This window comes from Chamaea fasciata, unplaced genomic scaffold (genome assembly GCF_029207755.1).
Source record: "Chamaea fasciata isolate MVZ Bird 193981 ecotype frontalis unplaced genomic scaffold, bChaFas1.0.hap1 SCAF_1, whole genome shotgun sequence".
NCBI lineage: Eukaryota > Metazoa > Chordata > Aves > Passeriformes > Sylviidae > Chamaea > Chamaea fasciata.
Window position 1 is genome coordinate 19,626,347 of NW_027094086.1, and position 17,655 is coordinate 19,644,001.

At 39.5% G+C, this 17,655-nt stretch overlaps 1 protein-coding gene across 1 annotated transcript in view; it reads right to left on the reverse strand.

Moving 5' to 3' along the window:
* The window catches only part of ZFPM2 (zinc finger protein, FOG family member 2), a 307,216-nt gene extending 306,256 nt beyond the window's left edge, over positions 1-960 (reverse strand). The window contains exon 1 of the mRNA XM_066177442.1: positions 646-960. Coding sequence (XP_066033539.1) covers positions 646-685 — 40 coding nt within the window. The 5' untranslated portion in view covers positions 686-960. The remainder of the gene's footprint in view (positions 1-645) is intronic.
* Between the last annotated feature and the right edge of the window lie 16,695 nt (positions 961-17,655).

Sequence of the window (17,655 nt, forward strand, 5' to 3'; positions counted from 1 at the left end):
AATAGCTCAAGAGTATTAAACCCCCTGGTACGGCCAAGGCGACTACGCGCCTACGGCGTGGGTGCAGAGCGAGCCCCGGCGGGGCGTGGGCGGCGGGGGCAGCGGCGCGGGGCCCGGGGGGACGGCGGGGCCGCAGCCGGCGCGGCGCTGCCCACGGGCTCCCCGCGGGAACTTGCTCGTCTTTTCCCGCACACACTTTCTGCGATCCTCCGGTACTTACTGCAGCCCAGGCTCGGAATGGGTGTGTTCACACGCGCTAGGCGCAGAAAGTTGCTGAGTGGTAGAGACTGTGTTCGCAGGCTGGTTTGTTTGCTCTCCCGGCGCTAGTTCAACTTGAAAACACATGAGCGATCCCACTCCGACACACGGAGCAATAGTTTGAACAGATTACGGGGCGGCAGCATGAGCTCCAAAGGAGCGAATAAAACACAGACAGTGAGGAGCCTGCTCAACCCGCATCGGAGCAGCTCCCGGCTTTCGCTCGCGTACCCTTTCTCTCTCCCCATCCTCAGCCTCTCTGGCAAAGTTTCATCATCGGTCTGTACTCCGGACCCCCCTACTGCTCCCCACAGCCACCTCTCTCGCGTCTCCCAAGAATGAGATAAATAAAAGTCTGTTAGAGGGAGCCCCCCTCAGGAAACTTACGTTTGATCTGCCTGGGTTTGCTCTGTTTCCTTCGGGACATGCTGCTCGGCTGCCGCTCCTGCCTTGCTCCAGGTACAGGAGTGGAGCTGGGAGGGGACGGGGGTGGAGGGTGGGTGACAGATCAACAGACGGGATTCATAGAGCCGTCTGGCCGCCTTGAGATGCAAAGTCAAATGACAGAAAAACAAGGAGAAGGGAAAGAGTGTGTGCCGCGTGACGGAGGAAGAGGGGAAGAGAAACGGAGATCGGGGTGGGTGAGACGGAAAGCGAGAATGAGGGGAGAGAGAAGCAGAAAGAGCGGAGGGAGGGAGCAGGGGAAGGAGCGAGGGAGGGAGGGAGAGAGGAGGAAGGAAGAGAGGGAGGGAGGGAGAGAGGGAGGGGAGAGCTTGGCTCCTCGCTCTCTCTCTCCCTCTCCCGCCCGCTCTCTGCCGTTGCCGCGCCGCCTCCGCTGCCCGCGCCGCGCTCCGCTCCGACTGACAGGCGGCAGGAGGTGCCGGCGAGGGAGGGGGCGAGGGAGGGGCTTTCCGGGACGGGGGGGCGGAAAGAGGGGGGCGTTTGTCCGTCAGGCTTGACGGGCAGTGGCTACTACCAGCGACAAGTCCGCATGCAAATCGCCTCCTGCCTCTGGGGCACGGGCTGTCGAGGCGGGAGGCTTCAATCGTCCCGGCGCTGCCAGGGCTTCTGGTGGCGGTGAGAGTAGCAACTTTCCGGAAAGAGGCACGGCGGGCGAACGGGCGAAGAAACTCGGTGACAGCAGGCAGCCGGCACGAGTCTCCCCGCCCCGCACAGGGATCCCCGGGGTGTCCCGATAGAGCCGGTGTCCCCACCTTCCGCCCGCAGCCTGGGCCTCAGAGCTGCCCGCGGCAGGAGTGAGCGCTTCCCGGCGCGCTGGCCCCAGGCCGGGAGGTCTCGCCCGGCGCAAGGCTCTGCGCCCAGGGCAGGTTTTTCTCTGGACGGAGGGGTCCCGCTGCGCCTCACAGGTGCCGCTGCCGGAGCCGGCCCGGAGCCCGGGGTGCTGCCTGCGCCGGCGGACGGACGGACGGACGGACGGACGGGCGAGCTGCCAGCGTCCTTCCCTTGCGGTCCTCTGGCCGCTTGCAGTCGGCTGCGGCAGCCTGAGGAGTCCTGGCTGTGCGGCCATCGCTGTTTGCGCTCCCCCCGCGCCCCCGAGTGCTCGGGCTTTGACTCGTAGGTGAGCGAGGGAGACAAGCCGGCCGACTGACTCCCTCGGCTTCGTTAGTTTCGCCTTTTCTAACAGTGGTAATAGTCAACATATTTTCTTGCACGGTCGAAGCCGTAGTTTGACGCTCCTGTTACTGACACCAGTTAAGTATTTGGACAAAGCTAAAACTATTAGCAATGGTCATGTTTACAGTCTGTGTCTTTGGACAAAATTTCTCTTGAACGTTCTTGAATAATCTCATTTACGTATATAGTTGTAAGTGACCCACTGTGAACAGACTAAGCTCTCTGTGTCTCAGTGCATCGCCAAGCTTTGCACGGCCATTACCACCTTCCCAGTGTTGTCAAACACTAACTTTAAAAATTCTGGGGAAAAAAAAAACTATCCACACAAACAAAAGAGCATCAGACTGATTTCATGGATGCCAAGGAGGGACATATGATACTGAAATGTCTTTATTACTATGCTTCCAGAAATTTCAGACCTGACGCATGAATATAATACAGCAGTAAGTGTTCTTAGACCTTCACTAGCAGGACTTATGTTCAGGTAAACTGTTAAACGTTGCTTTCAGTCTTACCTGAAATACTCAAAATACTCTCAACAGAAGCAGTTTTGACATCTTGAAACATTCAGTGCTCCTTTTTTGGGCAATATTGCAGAAGTCTTCATACATGCAGCAGAAATTCTAACATGGCAATGTACTAAAAGTTTTCCATCCTGTTTTGTTAGAAAATGGTGTTTGTAAATGATAACTGAATTTTAAAAAACACTTTTTTATTAAAGAAAATGATGTGATGGAATCCGTGAACAATATTTAACATCTGTTGTTCAGATACTTTGAAGAATCTGATTACATAATAAGCGTTTTCTGTTTAGCTGAAGTGATTGTGGTGTGCAAAATTTGTATTTCAATTTCTTTCCCAGAGGTGAATGCTCCTGGTTAACTGCCAGTGTAACATTGGTAGTGTTTGCAGGAAGGTGTTCTATGGCAACAGATAAACGTGATAAGAATACACCAAGTGAAAGGCTCTGCTATGGTTTTCTTACAGCCCAAGGCTCAAAGGGGGACTTGCATGGATGAGATACCCATCTTTCACATTTAAGCTAAGATTTTATCTTCTCCATTCTCAACATTCGCAACTCTCTTAAATTGCAGTCTGGATTCCTAATTAGAAATAGCAATGTATTTTCTGTCATATAGGTTGACCACTTGTTTCTATTTTGTTGCCAGGCTCTTGCATAGTTTTTAGTCTGCACAGGCAATTTGACAGTTTAAGCCTACCGCTGTTTAAATGTTAAAGAATGAAGTTGAGTAATCTTTTTCCAACATTTGAACAGTATATGAACTGTAACTTGTAAAACTGTCACTGTAACTTAAAAGTTAGTTCGCTTTATATGGTACAAATAAGTGATAAACAGCAATGCCAAATGAAGCAATGCTAGAGTCTCTAAGTGTTTATTCTTAAATACCGTTTAGGGTAAATTACATAACATAATTTTTGCGCTGATTCCTGCTTTTTAAATTTTTAAATAGTAATGTTAGTTACATACTTTGTCTATTCTGTGGCATTAAGGCTATTTTTTGCTTCATCAGTTCAAAAGAATTCATATGAAGTTGTATTATTTCTATGGCCGTTCAGAGACATGTTTGATCTCTGTAAGGATTACTGTACTTAGTCATTTCAATGTATTTCAGGTTATTTTTGACCTATTTACCTAAAGTTAAAAAAGCTGTTTGTGAAATGCCAAAAAAGAAACATACATATGCCTGCTGCGTTAATGTAATTAACGGTGTAAACTAATGGGCCATTTTCTCTCATTTATAGAGGAACTCTGATTTAGTACATTTTGATACTCCATGGAAATAGCCTGTTTTCTTTGTCAGAACAAGTCGCCTGTAGTATATCCCAGACGAAAAAATCTGTGGCAGGCCGTGTGTAGTTGCTGAGGCTGGGCCAGAGAGCAGCTCGAGCTCTGCACGTGATGGCTGACGCTGTGTTATTGTTAGGCCAATCTCCGGTGCTGCTCACCAGGAGCTGTTTCCGATAAGCTCTGTGGGCAAGGCCACTTGCTTTTGCTCTGGCGGGGGCTTGAGTGTCATGAACACAAGTCGAGCAGCACAGCTTTCCCTCAGGGCTCAAGAATAGGCCCAGCATTTTGTGTTAACCTGCAGAGGCAGTCATTCAGAGTAGATCTTTAAAATCTTACAAGTTACCTCTGTCTCCTTAACTGCATAATTTTCTGAACTGCTGTGGAAACTGCTGGGTAGTGACAATGTTGTCCATACCAGGGTTGCGGTGCCTGTGCCGTTCACCGTCTCTTGATGCTGACCTGTTGAATGTTGCCTGTAGCAAGCACACAGTGCTCTCAGAGTGCTCTGCCAGCATGGCCAGGGCACCAGGAATGCTACCCAGGAGGCGACTGCAGCATCTGAGCATGGGGGGAAAATGTGCCCACTCTTTGTACTGAGGGCATGGTGGCCGTCTGTCCAAAAGCTGAGGGTACAGACAGATCATTAGGAAATGATGCAGTAAGGATAGTTTAAAACCTATTCAACCAAAATAGTAGCTGGATGTGACCAGTGGTGGCATAAGACCAGTCCAGAAGATGTATGTTCTTAGTTAAATACAGTATCTCAAGAAGAAGAAAATAACCTCCACAGAGGCTCACTTCTTCATCATCTTGAACTTCATCATTCCAACTCTCTATACTTGTTAAGATTCTACAAAGGTTTATAGAAATCTGTTAACTGAATAGTTATCACAGTTTAAAACTTAAATTCTTGAAATGCCTATATTCTGTCAAAGAAACTATGAAAAGGGCAGGTTAGATTTCATGATCTTCAAGTGTTAGCAATTTTCTTACACATAGATAATTTGCATAATTTTAAAAACAATGTCCTTCATTAGAGAAAACTTAATCATTCTTAGAACAATCTTTTCATTCTCTCATAGAAAGAAGGAAATACTAAAATTTTGAAATATTTTCTTAGAAGCAGAATTAACCTCTTGACTAGCAATTATGGATTTCCTTTTTTTTTTTTTTCCAAAAGAAAAGAAATGTACACTGAGGAAATTAATTTCAGAACTCTCACATAAATCTGGATACAGATTGTATGAAAAGATACTGCTGTATAGTGAAGATATCATGAAGTTTAGGCAGCAATTGATTTTTGAAGAAAATATGCTTAATTTTTGTGTTGTGTACATAACCAAGTTCTGACTATTCATAACACTGAATAAGAATGTGTAATATTAAAATTATAATTGCATAGGTTCTGTTGGGCTCTTAGGCTGCTATTTCCATAGTAAGGGCTTGGAAGGACTTGGATTTTTCCATCATCTTAATCATAGTGTTTGGTTCTTAATGAAAAAGGAAAAGCAGGTATTTTCCCAAGTATTATCCACTTAGAAATAGTCAGAGTAGATGGCATAGCCTTTTAGAATTTTATTCCTCTTTTTCATTGGTCAATAGCGAAATACTTAACTAGACTGAGCATGAAATTGTTACGGCTCAGAATACCCCGCTAGCATGAATATGGGACAATTCACACTTTTCCCAGCTCTTGGAAAAAATCTACAGTTTATTCTTATTTCATAATATGTAGATTTCTTGTGTGGTCATGCCAGACATACATATATTCTAAGACAGCAAGAAAATAAACCTAAATATATCTCTAGGAAACTGATGGATGATCAGTCTGAGCTTTGAATTTAGAAGTAAAGCTTCCTCTGGCTTTGAAATAATGAAGAAAAGACTCCACCAATGTGTTTCTAGATGACATGCAGGAAAAAATGCTGCAAGGCAGACTCCTCACATGCAAAGGAACCTACAGATCTGAGGATCTCCAAAGAGAATGGGTGAGACTAGTGGATATGAACTGCCCTTTCAACCAGTCTTGTAGACAGGTTAGAACCAAATTGCTACTACATTACTTTTTGTGAACGTTCTGCTCCCTAGGAATGATCACAACCCTACAGTAAAGTTCCTGGCCACAGGATTGCAATGGATGCAGCAATGTGGGAAGCCAGACTCACAGAGTGCTGGACTCAGTGCTGAGTCAGACTTCACGTTGATAGTCCAGACCTTTGCATCCATTCTGGGAGATCTGCCAGTTTTTAGAGGCCAAAATCCACGTCCACTACATATGGAGAGGGAAGAATAGCATAGAAATAAATGGTGACCTCAGAAACTTTCTGGATTCCTAAGCAGACTTTTCCTGAAAAGGGTGTTCTCTGAATTTGAGTTAAATTTTGGTTGGTGCAAAGCTTAGTGGTTTTGTGGTGTCAGTTTGCTGTCTCTTTTCATGTATTTATTTAGAGCAGAAATCACTGATCTCTTTTGATAGTTCAGTTATGCAAGATACTTTTCATCTCACATTAAAATTGATATCTTATTTGTTATCCAAAAATAGTGGCAAAGATTATTCTTCATTTCCTGACTGGATGCTCTCTGATATTGCTCAGGTAATCTTACAGATGAACAAAATGATAGTCTACCAAACTGCTTAGACATTTTGGGCAACTTTAAATCAGAATCACAGAAGAGCCATGATCTTCATAATAATGTAAAATACCCTTTTTCATTGCACAGGATTGTAGTAATGCCTGGAAAAAATATTTCATTTCTTTCTGAAAAATTATACATACAACTCAGCTCCTAATTTTAACATCCATGCTCTCCTTACAGGAAAAAATATATCTCAATATCAGCAAGATTCTACTGCAAAACTGACTTGCACAAGCTAACCTGTCGTGTGCTGCGCTTTCAGCTGGAAAAGAAAATTCAGTAGATGTGGCATAGCTAGAGAAATATTTGTGAGCAAAGCTGAAAATATGGCTGCATGTTCACAACAAGATATTGTATCACACATATGGCAGCATCTGGAGTATGGGGTGGAAGGAGCAGTGTCCTGTGAGGAAATATTCCTGGATGCCTTGGTTGTCTGAAATGCAGCCCATTCACCCCACTGCTTACAGATGGCTACTGAAAACTTAGAAATGTACTGAAACATATATAATCCCACACCACATTGCAGATTTCTGCCAGTAGCAAGACTGCAACCCATGGCAGCAGTAACTTACTGTTTTGGCATGTGTGTGGCCTTCAGAGGCCAGTTTTGTTACAACTCAGAGAATTTCTCTGCTTTCCACAACCTTACCCTCCCCAGGAACATGCTACCCTTAGCACAGTCTTAACACTGTACAGTCTGGGCTTCTGAGAGAGGCACCTTGCTCAGACATGCAAACAATAATGTAGCATGAACTTTCTTGAAGCTTATAAGCCCGGAGAAGGAGGAGTTCAGAATAAGATATGAGAAAAATGAAGGAAAGTTAAGGAATAGTAGAATAGAAGAAACTGAAAAAAGGGAATGGACAGGTGTAGTGCTTTAAAAATCTTTATTTCGATCTTAATTTCTTTCTGGATAAGCCGACAGCAGTACTTCATGTAGACATAACACTGAAAAGATAACATTAATATTGCTAAATTACTGTTTATGACTTCAGAATGCAAGTCTTATAAAGTAGTGACATGAGTATAAAGTACAACCCTAGATGCAGAGTTTGAAGTAAAATAGCCTTTTTTCTTCTCCTTGGTCTTCTTCCATAACTGTTATGTAACACTTATTTTGGAAACTATTAGTAGTGTCTCTGCTCTTGCCAAATTAGATATTATGTGCATCTCAGTTTGCCCAGTTCCAGTGAGGGAGTTTGCATACACACCAGCATCTCAACAATATTCTTAAAAGCATGATCAAGACATTAAAAATAGAAAACTGGAAACATATATGGTGATTCATCTATAACTATCATTGAGTATCTAGTATTAAGTATAAGTGTCTATAAGTAACGTACCAGTTTACCATTATGGCATTATAATGACATTCATCAACTTCAACTTTTTTTCACCAAGTTTTTCTTCTGCAGTATATTCATTGAATGGATGTTCTTATACAAATGCACAGTGATAGCTGGTATGGTGTCATCTGTACTTGTGTCCTATCTGTCCCTCATATTGTGCAAATGAAATTTCCCCCCCTCAGAGCAGTTGCATAAATTGTCTTCTGTATGTATCAGAACTGGTATTGTTTACCACTTTGAGGTATATATAAAACTATGCATCATCATCATGAATAGGGATATATATTGAAACTTCAAAGTTTATGCCAGCATAGACTCTCTTTTTGAGATTTTAGGTTCCTCTAACCAGCATGGTCATGTTTTGGGTTATTAAGGGGTGCTCATAATTTATGCAACTCTTCAATTTTTGCCTTTATCCCAAAAATAGAATTGACTACATTAGAAAGGAAATCTTCTCATGCAGTCTTTTGAAAGTGTGACCCCCCACAAGGGTTTCTACCTTCAGAACCAGATGCTTTGCACAGCAAACTTAGAAAATAAGTAAAAAATGTCCAGTGGACTGAACAACAAAGGGAAAGTACAGTTTCCCTCAATATTTTGTAACCCCATATTCTTTTTGAGAAAACTTACGAGATTTTTAGTAGCCCACTTTACAGCACAGCAAATCTAAATTATTCTCAAAGTTGGTTGATTTAAATGCATTATTGACTTTGAAGATATCGGCAGTATATGTGGTGTTTATCTCCTTCATATTATATCTGCTCACAACAAAATTTAGTTCAAATTCTCCTCTCCTTGTAAAATCCACAACTGATATTCAAAAATTCATGTAGCACTTTAAGATGTAAAAGTAGGGTTGCAATTTTTCTGAAGTGTCTCAGTAACGTAGAATTCTTTCCAGTTTTCCTTTTTAATCCCCCTTGAAAATTAACATTAAATTTTGAATCAAGCTGGTTCAAAAAATGTTGCTCTAGAGACAATCCTTTGACTGATGCTGATAGTTAGGAATTATACCAGCATAAAAAGGAGAAAATCAGAGTTTGTGATTGTTTCCCAACCACTGATTTTAAAAGGATTAAAGTGGAAGCTCTCCAAATGAAAGTCCTGAAGGATAATCACAGCCTTTTCCCATCAAGAATCCAAAGGAGAAAGTTGCTCTCGATTTTATAAAATAATTTTCATCAATACAACTGAATAGTGTTCTCCAATCATAAAAACAAATTACTTTGCACACATTACACTTTGATGTAAGCAACTAAGTAAAGCTGTCAGAATTCTGTGTTTATTTGTGTATAGAGCTTGTTTCATTCAAATCAGCTTCCCTTTATTTGAAAGTATTTCTATAATGAACACAGAACAATCTAATATATGGATCATATATACCTGGTTGTATTTTCCTGTTTTAGGGACGTAGACCAACAAAATCCTAGAGAGTTTTTTTCAATGCATAGATCAACTGAAAAAAGTGTAATATTATGAATTAATTTTCTAAGACTGTCTCAACTGGTTAATACCACAAATACTGATTTATATTTGTGCTAGAACACTTGTAGCACAAATTAGTTTATTTCATAAAAATCTATGTGGCAGTAGGGCACATTATGGCTTTGGGACTACTTATGGTTTTGGTGTTTTGAACCATAGAGAATATCCCCACAAGCAAGTGTAAAACTTTGGAGCTTGGTGGTAAGCATTTGAAGCGCACAGTTTTTATTTTGTTCACTGCTTCATAATGTGGATATACCGACATCTAAATGGCTAACCCATGTCTTGTAAAATACAAAATATTTCAAAATGTATAGAAGAAAACCAGTGGCATAACTATCAAATGGTTTAAAAATTAAAGTCCTATGTCATTATTTGTTTTTAGCAACCCTCTTGCAGGTGAGCTCAAATCAACTTTGATTATCTTGGCCAAAACCTGAGTTGTGAATCTTTCCCTGTACACATTTACTGTGTAGAAGATTGCCAGCCAGTACTTACACGAAATTAAAATTTCTCTTATTCTTAAATCACCACTAATTGGTGACTTTTAACATATTTTAACTCTAACCGTGCTGCCAGAAGAGCTGTGGACCTGTGATACTCAATTTAACACCACAAACAACAATGGACCTATTTAATTGTCCTCTAACCCATCATTCTGCCTGGAGGGGTTGGGAAAAAGGCTCTGGATGCAAGATGTGGGATCTACAGGAAGAACCATCAGTTTCTACCTCATGAAACCAAAGCTTTCATCATTTGAAAGACAGAAAAATATTGATGAGTATGCCTTATTTCTCCTATTAGATACCTTGTACATTATTTTAAGTTCCTATTCACTTACTTAACATGGTTCTGTCATCTACCTTTCATATTCTCTTCAGTATTTTTCAATATAGCTCTCTTGTTCTTACTCCTAACTCCTTGTCCTAGGATTTTAACGTGGTCCTGTGCACTGCAGTATGAAAAAAAAAGAAATTCCAGGAAATTAAAGAAAGTTAGGTAACCTGAGGAAAGGCTTATGAGTAGTGCTGATGGGAAATAAGTGTATTTTACTATGACAAAGATATTTCTGGGAGATCACACTCAGAAAAAATATTCAGTAACAGATAATATTTAAAGACTAGTGGCATAGACATCTAGAATGGGAAGTTTAATCTTCTAACCCACAAAATGCCTAAATTCCTGTCATGGTGGATTTTACATTATGAAAATAAATTTTTAAAAGGTGAATCACTTTTTAGTGCTTCAAACTATAGAATTTATAGCTTCAAAATTCAGGGGTTTGTGTGTGTGTGTGTGTGTGTGTGTATATATATATATCTAAGGAAAATTTGACCTAAATTTCCTGCCTTTGGACTGGGTGATAGGGTGATATAATTGGATAGACCTATTCCTAGAGTCTTTCATTCCAAGAAATTTCCATTCTATAAAAATACAAAGCCTTAATCTATTTTCTTTGCTTTTATTACTTCATTTTGGGTTGTATACATTTTTTGAAATACCTATGTATTGAAAATAGTGTCTGGAATTGAAGAAAACAAGTTGAAGTAAGTTCAACTCATTCAGATTTTCAAAATTCAGAGCAAGGCATTAATAACAAGTTGATCTTAGAACACAAAGGCATGCATATACTAAATGAACCTATTAAAAAGTGCAAAACACCAGAGAATGTCCTTTATGACACACAGCAACTCTGGTTCCAGTTTTAGACCAGGAACAATTATTGATTCAGTGATCCATAACAAAACCCCCTGTTCTCTAAGAGGACTGCAGATCTTGACATCATCACAATTTCAGGCTATCTGTTCCAAAATTTGGTAACTCATGCAAAGCTCTGAACGTCAAACATTTCATATGATCTGAATCTTGAATTGAGGTAATGAACAATGCTCTATGAGACAGCTCTGTTTCTGTTTCTGCAGCTGAGCTCCTGCAGTCTCTTCCATTTTCAAACAGCATAAGAAAGTCAGAGAGCAGCTCCGTGTGAAACCTATGCCAGATCTGCCTTAAACTTCCATGATGGCTGTAGAAGGAGTTGAAAACCAGTTCCTTACATTAGAACTATACAAACTTTGATACTGGTAATGAAATACAGATCTTTTTCCTGAAGCAGTTTATGACATCAGTGTATCCCAGTAGCAATAAATTTTAACTGTTACCAGAGATCCACAATATCACTAAAAATGCACAACTGCTTTACATTATCGCTTGTATTTAAATAGCCCATGCTAGAACTGTACTTCCAAAACCTTCCTTTAGTTCTGACATTAAGCTAAGTGTCTGAGAGCAATATATTTCACTTCATGCAGATGATATATTGCTTTCTTGTTAGGCTTCCTTATTTGAGATGACTTCTCTGTCTTATAACCATGACTAAATCTCCAGTTACAAAATGAATTTGATTAAATCCAACCACTTGACCTTGTCAACCAATGTCCCCAGACACCTCTTTACTGACTACATTATTCTATGGGCTTCTAAGCAGTAGAGCTGGAATGCTTATACCCTATTGCATGTTCTCTGCTCTCAAAAACTCCAAATTCTCAAAAATAATTATTAAAATTAAAGATTATATAGAAGGCTGGACCTTAATCTGTTTCAGGCTGAGTTATTTTCCTTAAAATTAGTTATTTTCTTAAAACATCAAATTTCATCCAGGTATTACCTCATCGTGGATATCTCTGACACAAATTTAAGATCTGTAGCAATCCCTCTTGAAGCAAAATTGAAATTAAAAGTAGTTTTAGGTGAAAATTACATTTCTTCAAGGTGTTAAAATTATTTTAGATGCATACATTGACTTAACTATCAAGTCTTAATGGTTCAAAATCAATTAATATCCACGGGGATAGAGCTTCTTTATTTAGAATAATGTCTTACTATATTTTCTTACTCTGAAAAATGTAAAGTAATGTAACATCAATACAGACATGTAACAATAAATTTATGCTCTTTGGCAAATTATAAAACCTCCAGCCAGTGCTTTATGCAGAGTCCCATTGGATGTTAGTGAGTTGTATGCACACCTTGACCTAATATAATCAGAGAAATGTGAGCCAAGTGAAAGCACATCAAAAGGAATACTAAACTTAAATGATGAAACCAAAAATAAATGAGACTATATTGACTGTAAGTAAAACTGACCCGGAAACTGAAGTTTCCAGATGTGAGAGCCATCAGCAGAAGCAAGTATAGATAATCTAACAGGTTTAGGGCAAACAAGCATTTTCACAGAAGGATTATAGTAAAGAGTACCTGTGATAGGAGGGGTTATGATAATTTTAAAATTTGCTTCAGTTATATACAAAATGTACATTATTTTTCCAACAAAATATTATGGTAGCATTTTTGACAGACCAATTACTGTATTTGAAGAAGAAAGTAATTTGGGATAATAGTTGTATATGATGCAAAATTTCTCCATTACTTGGTACATGATAGACATCATAAGAAGTCGATACCTTGAGGAACACAGAAGCTTTACCTGTAGTGGTCGTATTATACTGGGCTCATTCCTCTGCTACACTGAAATAAAGATTTTTTTATGCCTCCACCATCTCAGCACCATCCTGGCGATAAGAACCCAAGACAGCCTTCAGCACAAAGCTGGAGAAATCGCAGGGGTGCTCTAACAACTGACAACTGGAACAAAACACTCAGTACCCTTTGTCAGCCAGAGCTGGGAGAGCATTCCACACTACTCCTCTCCCTGATACTCATTGCCTCCAGGCATCACAAACTGAATGCATGTAAATATATGTCATTCCTGAAGCTGACAGAAAATGAGGCTTTCTATGAAGATTGCTCAGATTCCATGAAAGGGAAACTTACGGTCATTTTACTTCTCTCCAGAAATGGAAAACAGTATTATAGGACCTTAGAGTTGGTTCTTTTCTTTCCTGCAGCACACTGCTTTCTGAGTATTTTGTAAAACACACACACATAAACATACATAAGGTGTACGTGCACATATTTACAGACATTTGTTGCCTATCTAGTTGGACACACAAGTGGATACATACATACAGATTTTTTAAAATACTTCTGCAAACTCATTAAATGATGGTAGCTCAACTTTAAGAAAGAAGGAGTCATTGTCATCTCATCACATTATTTTCCTATTAAACCCTCTCTCTTTGATTTTACAGTGTCAGGTTTGATCTTGCACAGCTTAGGTGCAGTATGTTGCTTCATTCTGTGAACTATACTCCTATCTATTTCCTAAGCTGTTGTTCCACACTTGTAATCATGTTATTTGAGTGCCTTATGTATTCTAAAAATAACCATAGTAGAAGTTGCATGTAAGTGCAGGGTGAGAAGTGATGAACAGGACAGCGACACATCACAACCAGTCATACTGGATGTAAGCGGGTTGCCAGACCACACTGCATAGCAATAAATGATTATTATTACTACAGTTTATAAAGAACACAGGGTTTTGGAGGCACTTCAAAGTGCACACAAAGAGACATATTCCTTCCCTTAAAAAGTTTAATATCTAGAAATATTGCCTGGCTGTTTCTTATTGTCTCACAGGATAAAACAAAATAGAGAATGGAGTTAAATGCTGCATTATATTGGATCATGTTTAAGCCTATACTGCACCAACCAACTTTATTCTTTTCACCCCTACATTGTGATACATTTTTGCAAGTAAGGAAGGTGCCATTACAGCAGTTTGACGTTTGCTGAAAGTCCACTTCAAGGTATCAGTGATTAAACTCACTTGCCTATCCACAACTTGCAAAGGAATTTTAATGAATGTAAATCTTAAGCTCATCACAACTTGAACTAAGCCAAACTTTCACTTCCTGGAATCATCATTTCCAAGTGAGTCCTCCAGCAAAACTTTCCTCTGTCTCCCAGCCAACTGCCTGCACTTGTCTGCAAGTGTGTCCTGCACTGCAGACCCCTGAACAATGGAAGTTCACAAGTTTCCGCAAACAAAACTAATCCATCATTTCCACTGCAATATAAAGTACCCTTCATAAAAGGGAACAGTAAACAGTTCCTGAAGAGGAGTATTCCACAGAATTCCTTTTCCAAACACATTCATCCCTAATCAACTTCCCTCCTGTAATGCTAACCCTAACATTAAACAATACCGCAGCTGCTAACAAGGTAAATTTAAGCAGGCATGAGCTTAGAACTTGCTGGAACTAAATCTTAGAACTTGCTGGAAATTATATTCTAGAAGGATACATGTGAAGGTCAATAAAAGTGAGCACAAAGACAAGAATCTGGTATATGATAATGACTATCAATCTGTACTACATGATTTAAATTCTCTGTATTGCCAAATGGCATGATGCTCATCAAAGGTACATATTCCTTTTCTGTGATGGTACTTTACTTTCTTATGTTGCTAGGTAGATGCCAGGACAGACTCTAATAGCCAAGGAGATCAGGGATTAATCTGACTCTTATGAAGTTAATGGAATCTCTGCCATTTACTTCAGTGGGGTCAGGGTCTCACACTGAACATTAACAAAATAAAATTATTTCTGTGGGATTGCTCAAGAGTTAAGGTTCTATTTCAGTGTGAAAAAGTAAAACTAAATCTAATTCTTAATGAGAATAGGTTGTTTCCTCTACAAATACTATCTATCTCAAATTACAATAATAGAATATTTTCATTTTCTGGAGACTGATTTATAGTCTGATTGGTTTTACTTTTCTATATTTTGCTTTTTCATACAGCACCTAAGCTGAGGGTAAGGTGAAAAGGCAACCTATTGGCATACAGTTTTGGAAAGTAAAACAATTTCAAAAGCCCATTTCCACTCTGAAATTGCAAGCACCCTTTAAAATAAATACACCTGAACAAGATTAGAAAAGAAACAAAAAATATTTGTCTTCCTTTGGTAATTTATTTTGTGCCTGTAGTCAACTATACATTTTTCAGGGAAAATGAGCTTTAATTTTCCAAGGTTACAAGACAGGTGACTGTGCTATTCTCTGTGGTATGAGAAAAACTCATGGGCATGCTGACCATTAAACAGTGGGAAACAGTGATTTTAGCATATTTCAGCACAGTGATGATTCTGCATGGGAGCATTCAAGGGGAAGCAAAAAAGGAAAACATTGCTCTTATGTCCAGGTCATTTGACTCCAAATATATGTGATATTTGATATGTTAATTTCTCTGAAGATTTTTTTTTTTCACTTTCAGCAGAAACTGGGAATTTCTGTTCAAAACCAAGCAGAAGATTTTTATTTCCATTCAAGAGAATTTGAAAAATTCTTTGTGAGACTGAACAAGAACACAAGTTCTGAGCCTTCTGGCTTTTTATGGCTTGCCTCGTATCTATGTTCTCCTACATGAAAATGAGAAGGTAAGTCAACCAACCTCTGCCTGCCCTTGGCTTGACAGCAGAGAAACTGGAAACCCAAAGTCACAGCCTGAGCCAGGCCTTCCTGGCAGCTAAGATAGCACTTAGGATCAGTGCCTTGAAAGCAAGATGATCCAGCTCTGATCCAGAGAAAATGGAAAGACTAAGTTCCTCATGCTCATTATGTGGTGAGTGAGTGAGGTCTTACCAGACATCAAGGTCAAGCCACTGAGCAAAGTCCACATGGACTATTTGTGGATTTGAGCTCCCAGTTTTGGAAGATTTTCACAGAAAGAGTAAGCTAAGACAGAGGAACCTGGAAGCTGTGGACCACCAGCAGATGGCAAAATAAAATGCCATGTGGACTGCCAGTTAAATCTTCTCGAGTTTCATTGGAAACCTGTCTGCCAAGCAGATGAGCCATAAGAAATATTGTCATTTTGAAATGTTGACTCCTTTTGTTTGTTTGTTTGTTTGTTTGTTTGTTTGTTTGTGAAAAATCTATCACCTTTAAAGAATCTTCACCAGTTTTCAAAGGCATGGGAGAAAATAAGCTGAAGAGCTGGATTTTGCAGTACAGCTCCAGCTCCAGCTCTGAGTTGCACACAGGTGTGCAGTGAAAGAATTCTGTGGTGTGCATGGCAGGCTGGATGGAGCCTAGCCGTGTTCTGACAGTCTTCATAATTTCATATAATAATTACTTTATAGGCAGTGAATGTTAGCAAGGTGTTGTCACCTCACCTTGTTTACTAAAGAAGCAGTGATACCTGCAAAGACTGCATGCTCCGAAGAGCCACTAGAAGGGAATTTACAGTCAAGCAAGTGAGGAAGAGTCCAGACTCCAGGTCACATCCTCCAAGTGTGATCCTGCAGTAATTAGTGGTGATTTTTGTGTTCATTTCTGTAGTATGTATCAATAGACTTGATGTGTCAAAAAGAGAGCATGTATTATTGCCTTTGGATGTAGCAATAATAAGACCTGCATCTACTTTTCTTCCAGAATTTCCCATGTGGAAGTTCACTTCTTGTTCGGTCTAGCAGCAATGCAATACTGGATTTTATTAAAAGAATCCAATGTGACTGTCAACAGACAGAGCAGTAGTATTGGATATCTTGTGCTGGAAAGTCGAAAGAGCACTGCATGGAAAATATCAATATGGATTAATCTGTAGGCCATGGATTTGACCATTTCTTAAATTTGGTTTAGTTGTATCATGTACATTACAGTGAGATAAATTCACGATCCACATGTCATTGATTTAGCTAAGTTCAGTTGAGAATTTGTGTTGTTGTTTTGTGTATTTATATTTGACTGTTTCTTCCTAGAAGCTTAATCAGTGTAAGCTTACATAGCCAATACAACCTGCTGTGAAAGCTTGGATCTTTAATACTGTACCATAAGCCATGCTACTGAGGTAGAAAATTTACTGCTGGCCAGAAAAATAAGAATACCCTTCCTTCAAGATTATGAAGTATATTTTGAAAAGATCTCCAGCTGGTCTTCCAGCTAGTTGGTTTCAGTGAAGGTGTCTCAGACACAGAAAAACATCACTGTGTGCACAGAAAACTGCAGATAAGAAAGATACAGCATGCAAATCAAAAGCTATAATGCCTTTCTGTAGTTCAGTGCATATATTAAATCCACTGACTTTCATCATCTATATACTGCCCAGATATGTAACACCTACAGAGTCCATGCATTTCAAGGAAGCCTTAACTCGGTAGAAAGCCCTTGGAGAAAAAATTAACGTATTAAATATTTCTGACTGTATTTTACTGTTGAATACTTCTTTTTCAGTTAATGGGATATGTAATATTGCTATCTGTCTTATAATAAGTATAACATACCGATTTATAAGACAAATGCATATTATGCATAACAAAGACATATTAAAAGTTCTAGGTATTCACATTTCTCTTTAAGATACATGGTGTGATTTTGGTATTCCATATGTATCAATAGTCATTTTAATATTGAATAGAAATATGTAGTACACTTAGAGAAATTGCTCCCCATTAGTGAGTTTTGACATGGTATTGTAGAAACAAAATGATGGAGAAACAGACAAAGAGTTGTCCCTATCCAGACTAACAAAAGCGTATCTTGAGAGAAGCAAAAAAGCATGACTATTCAGCTAACTTTGTT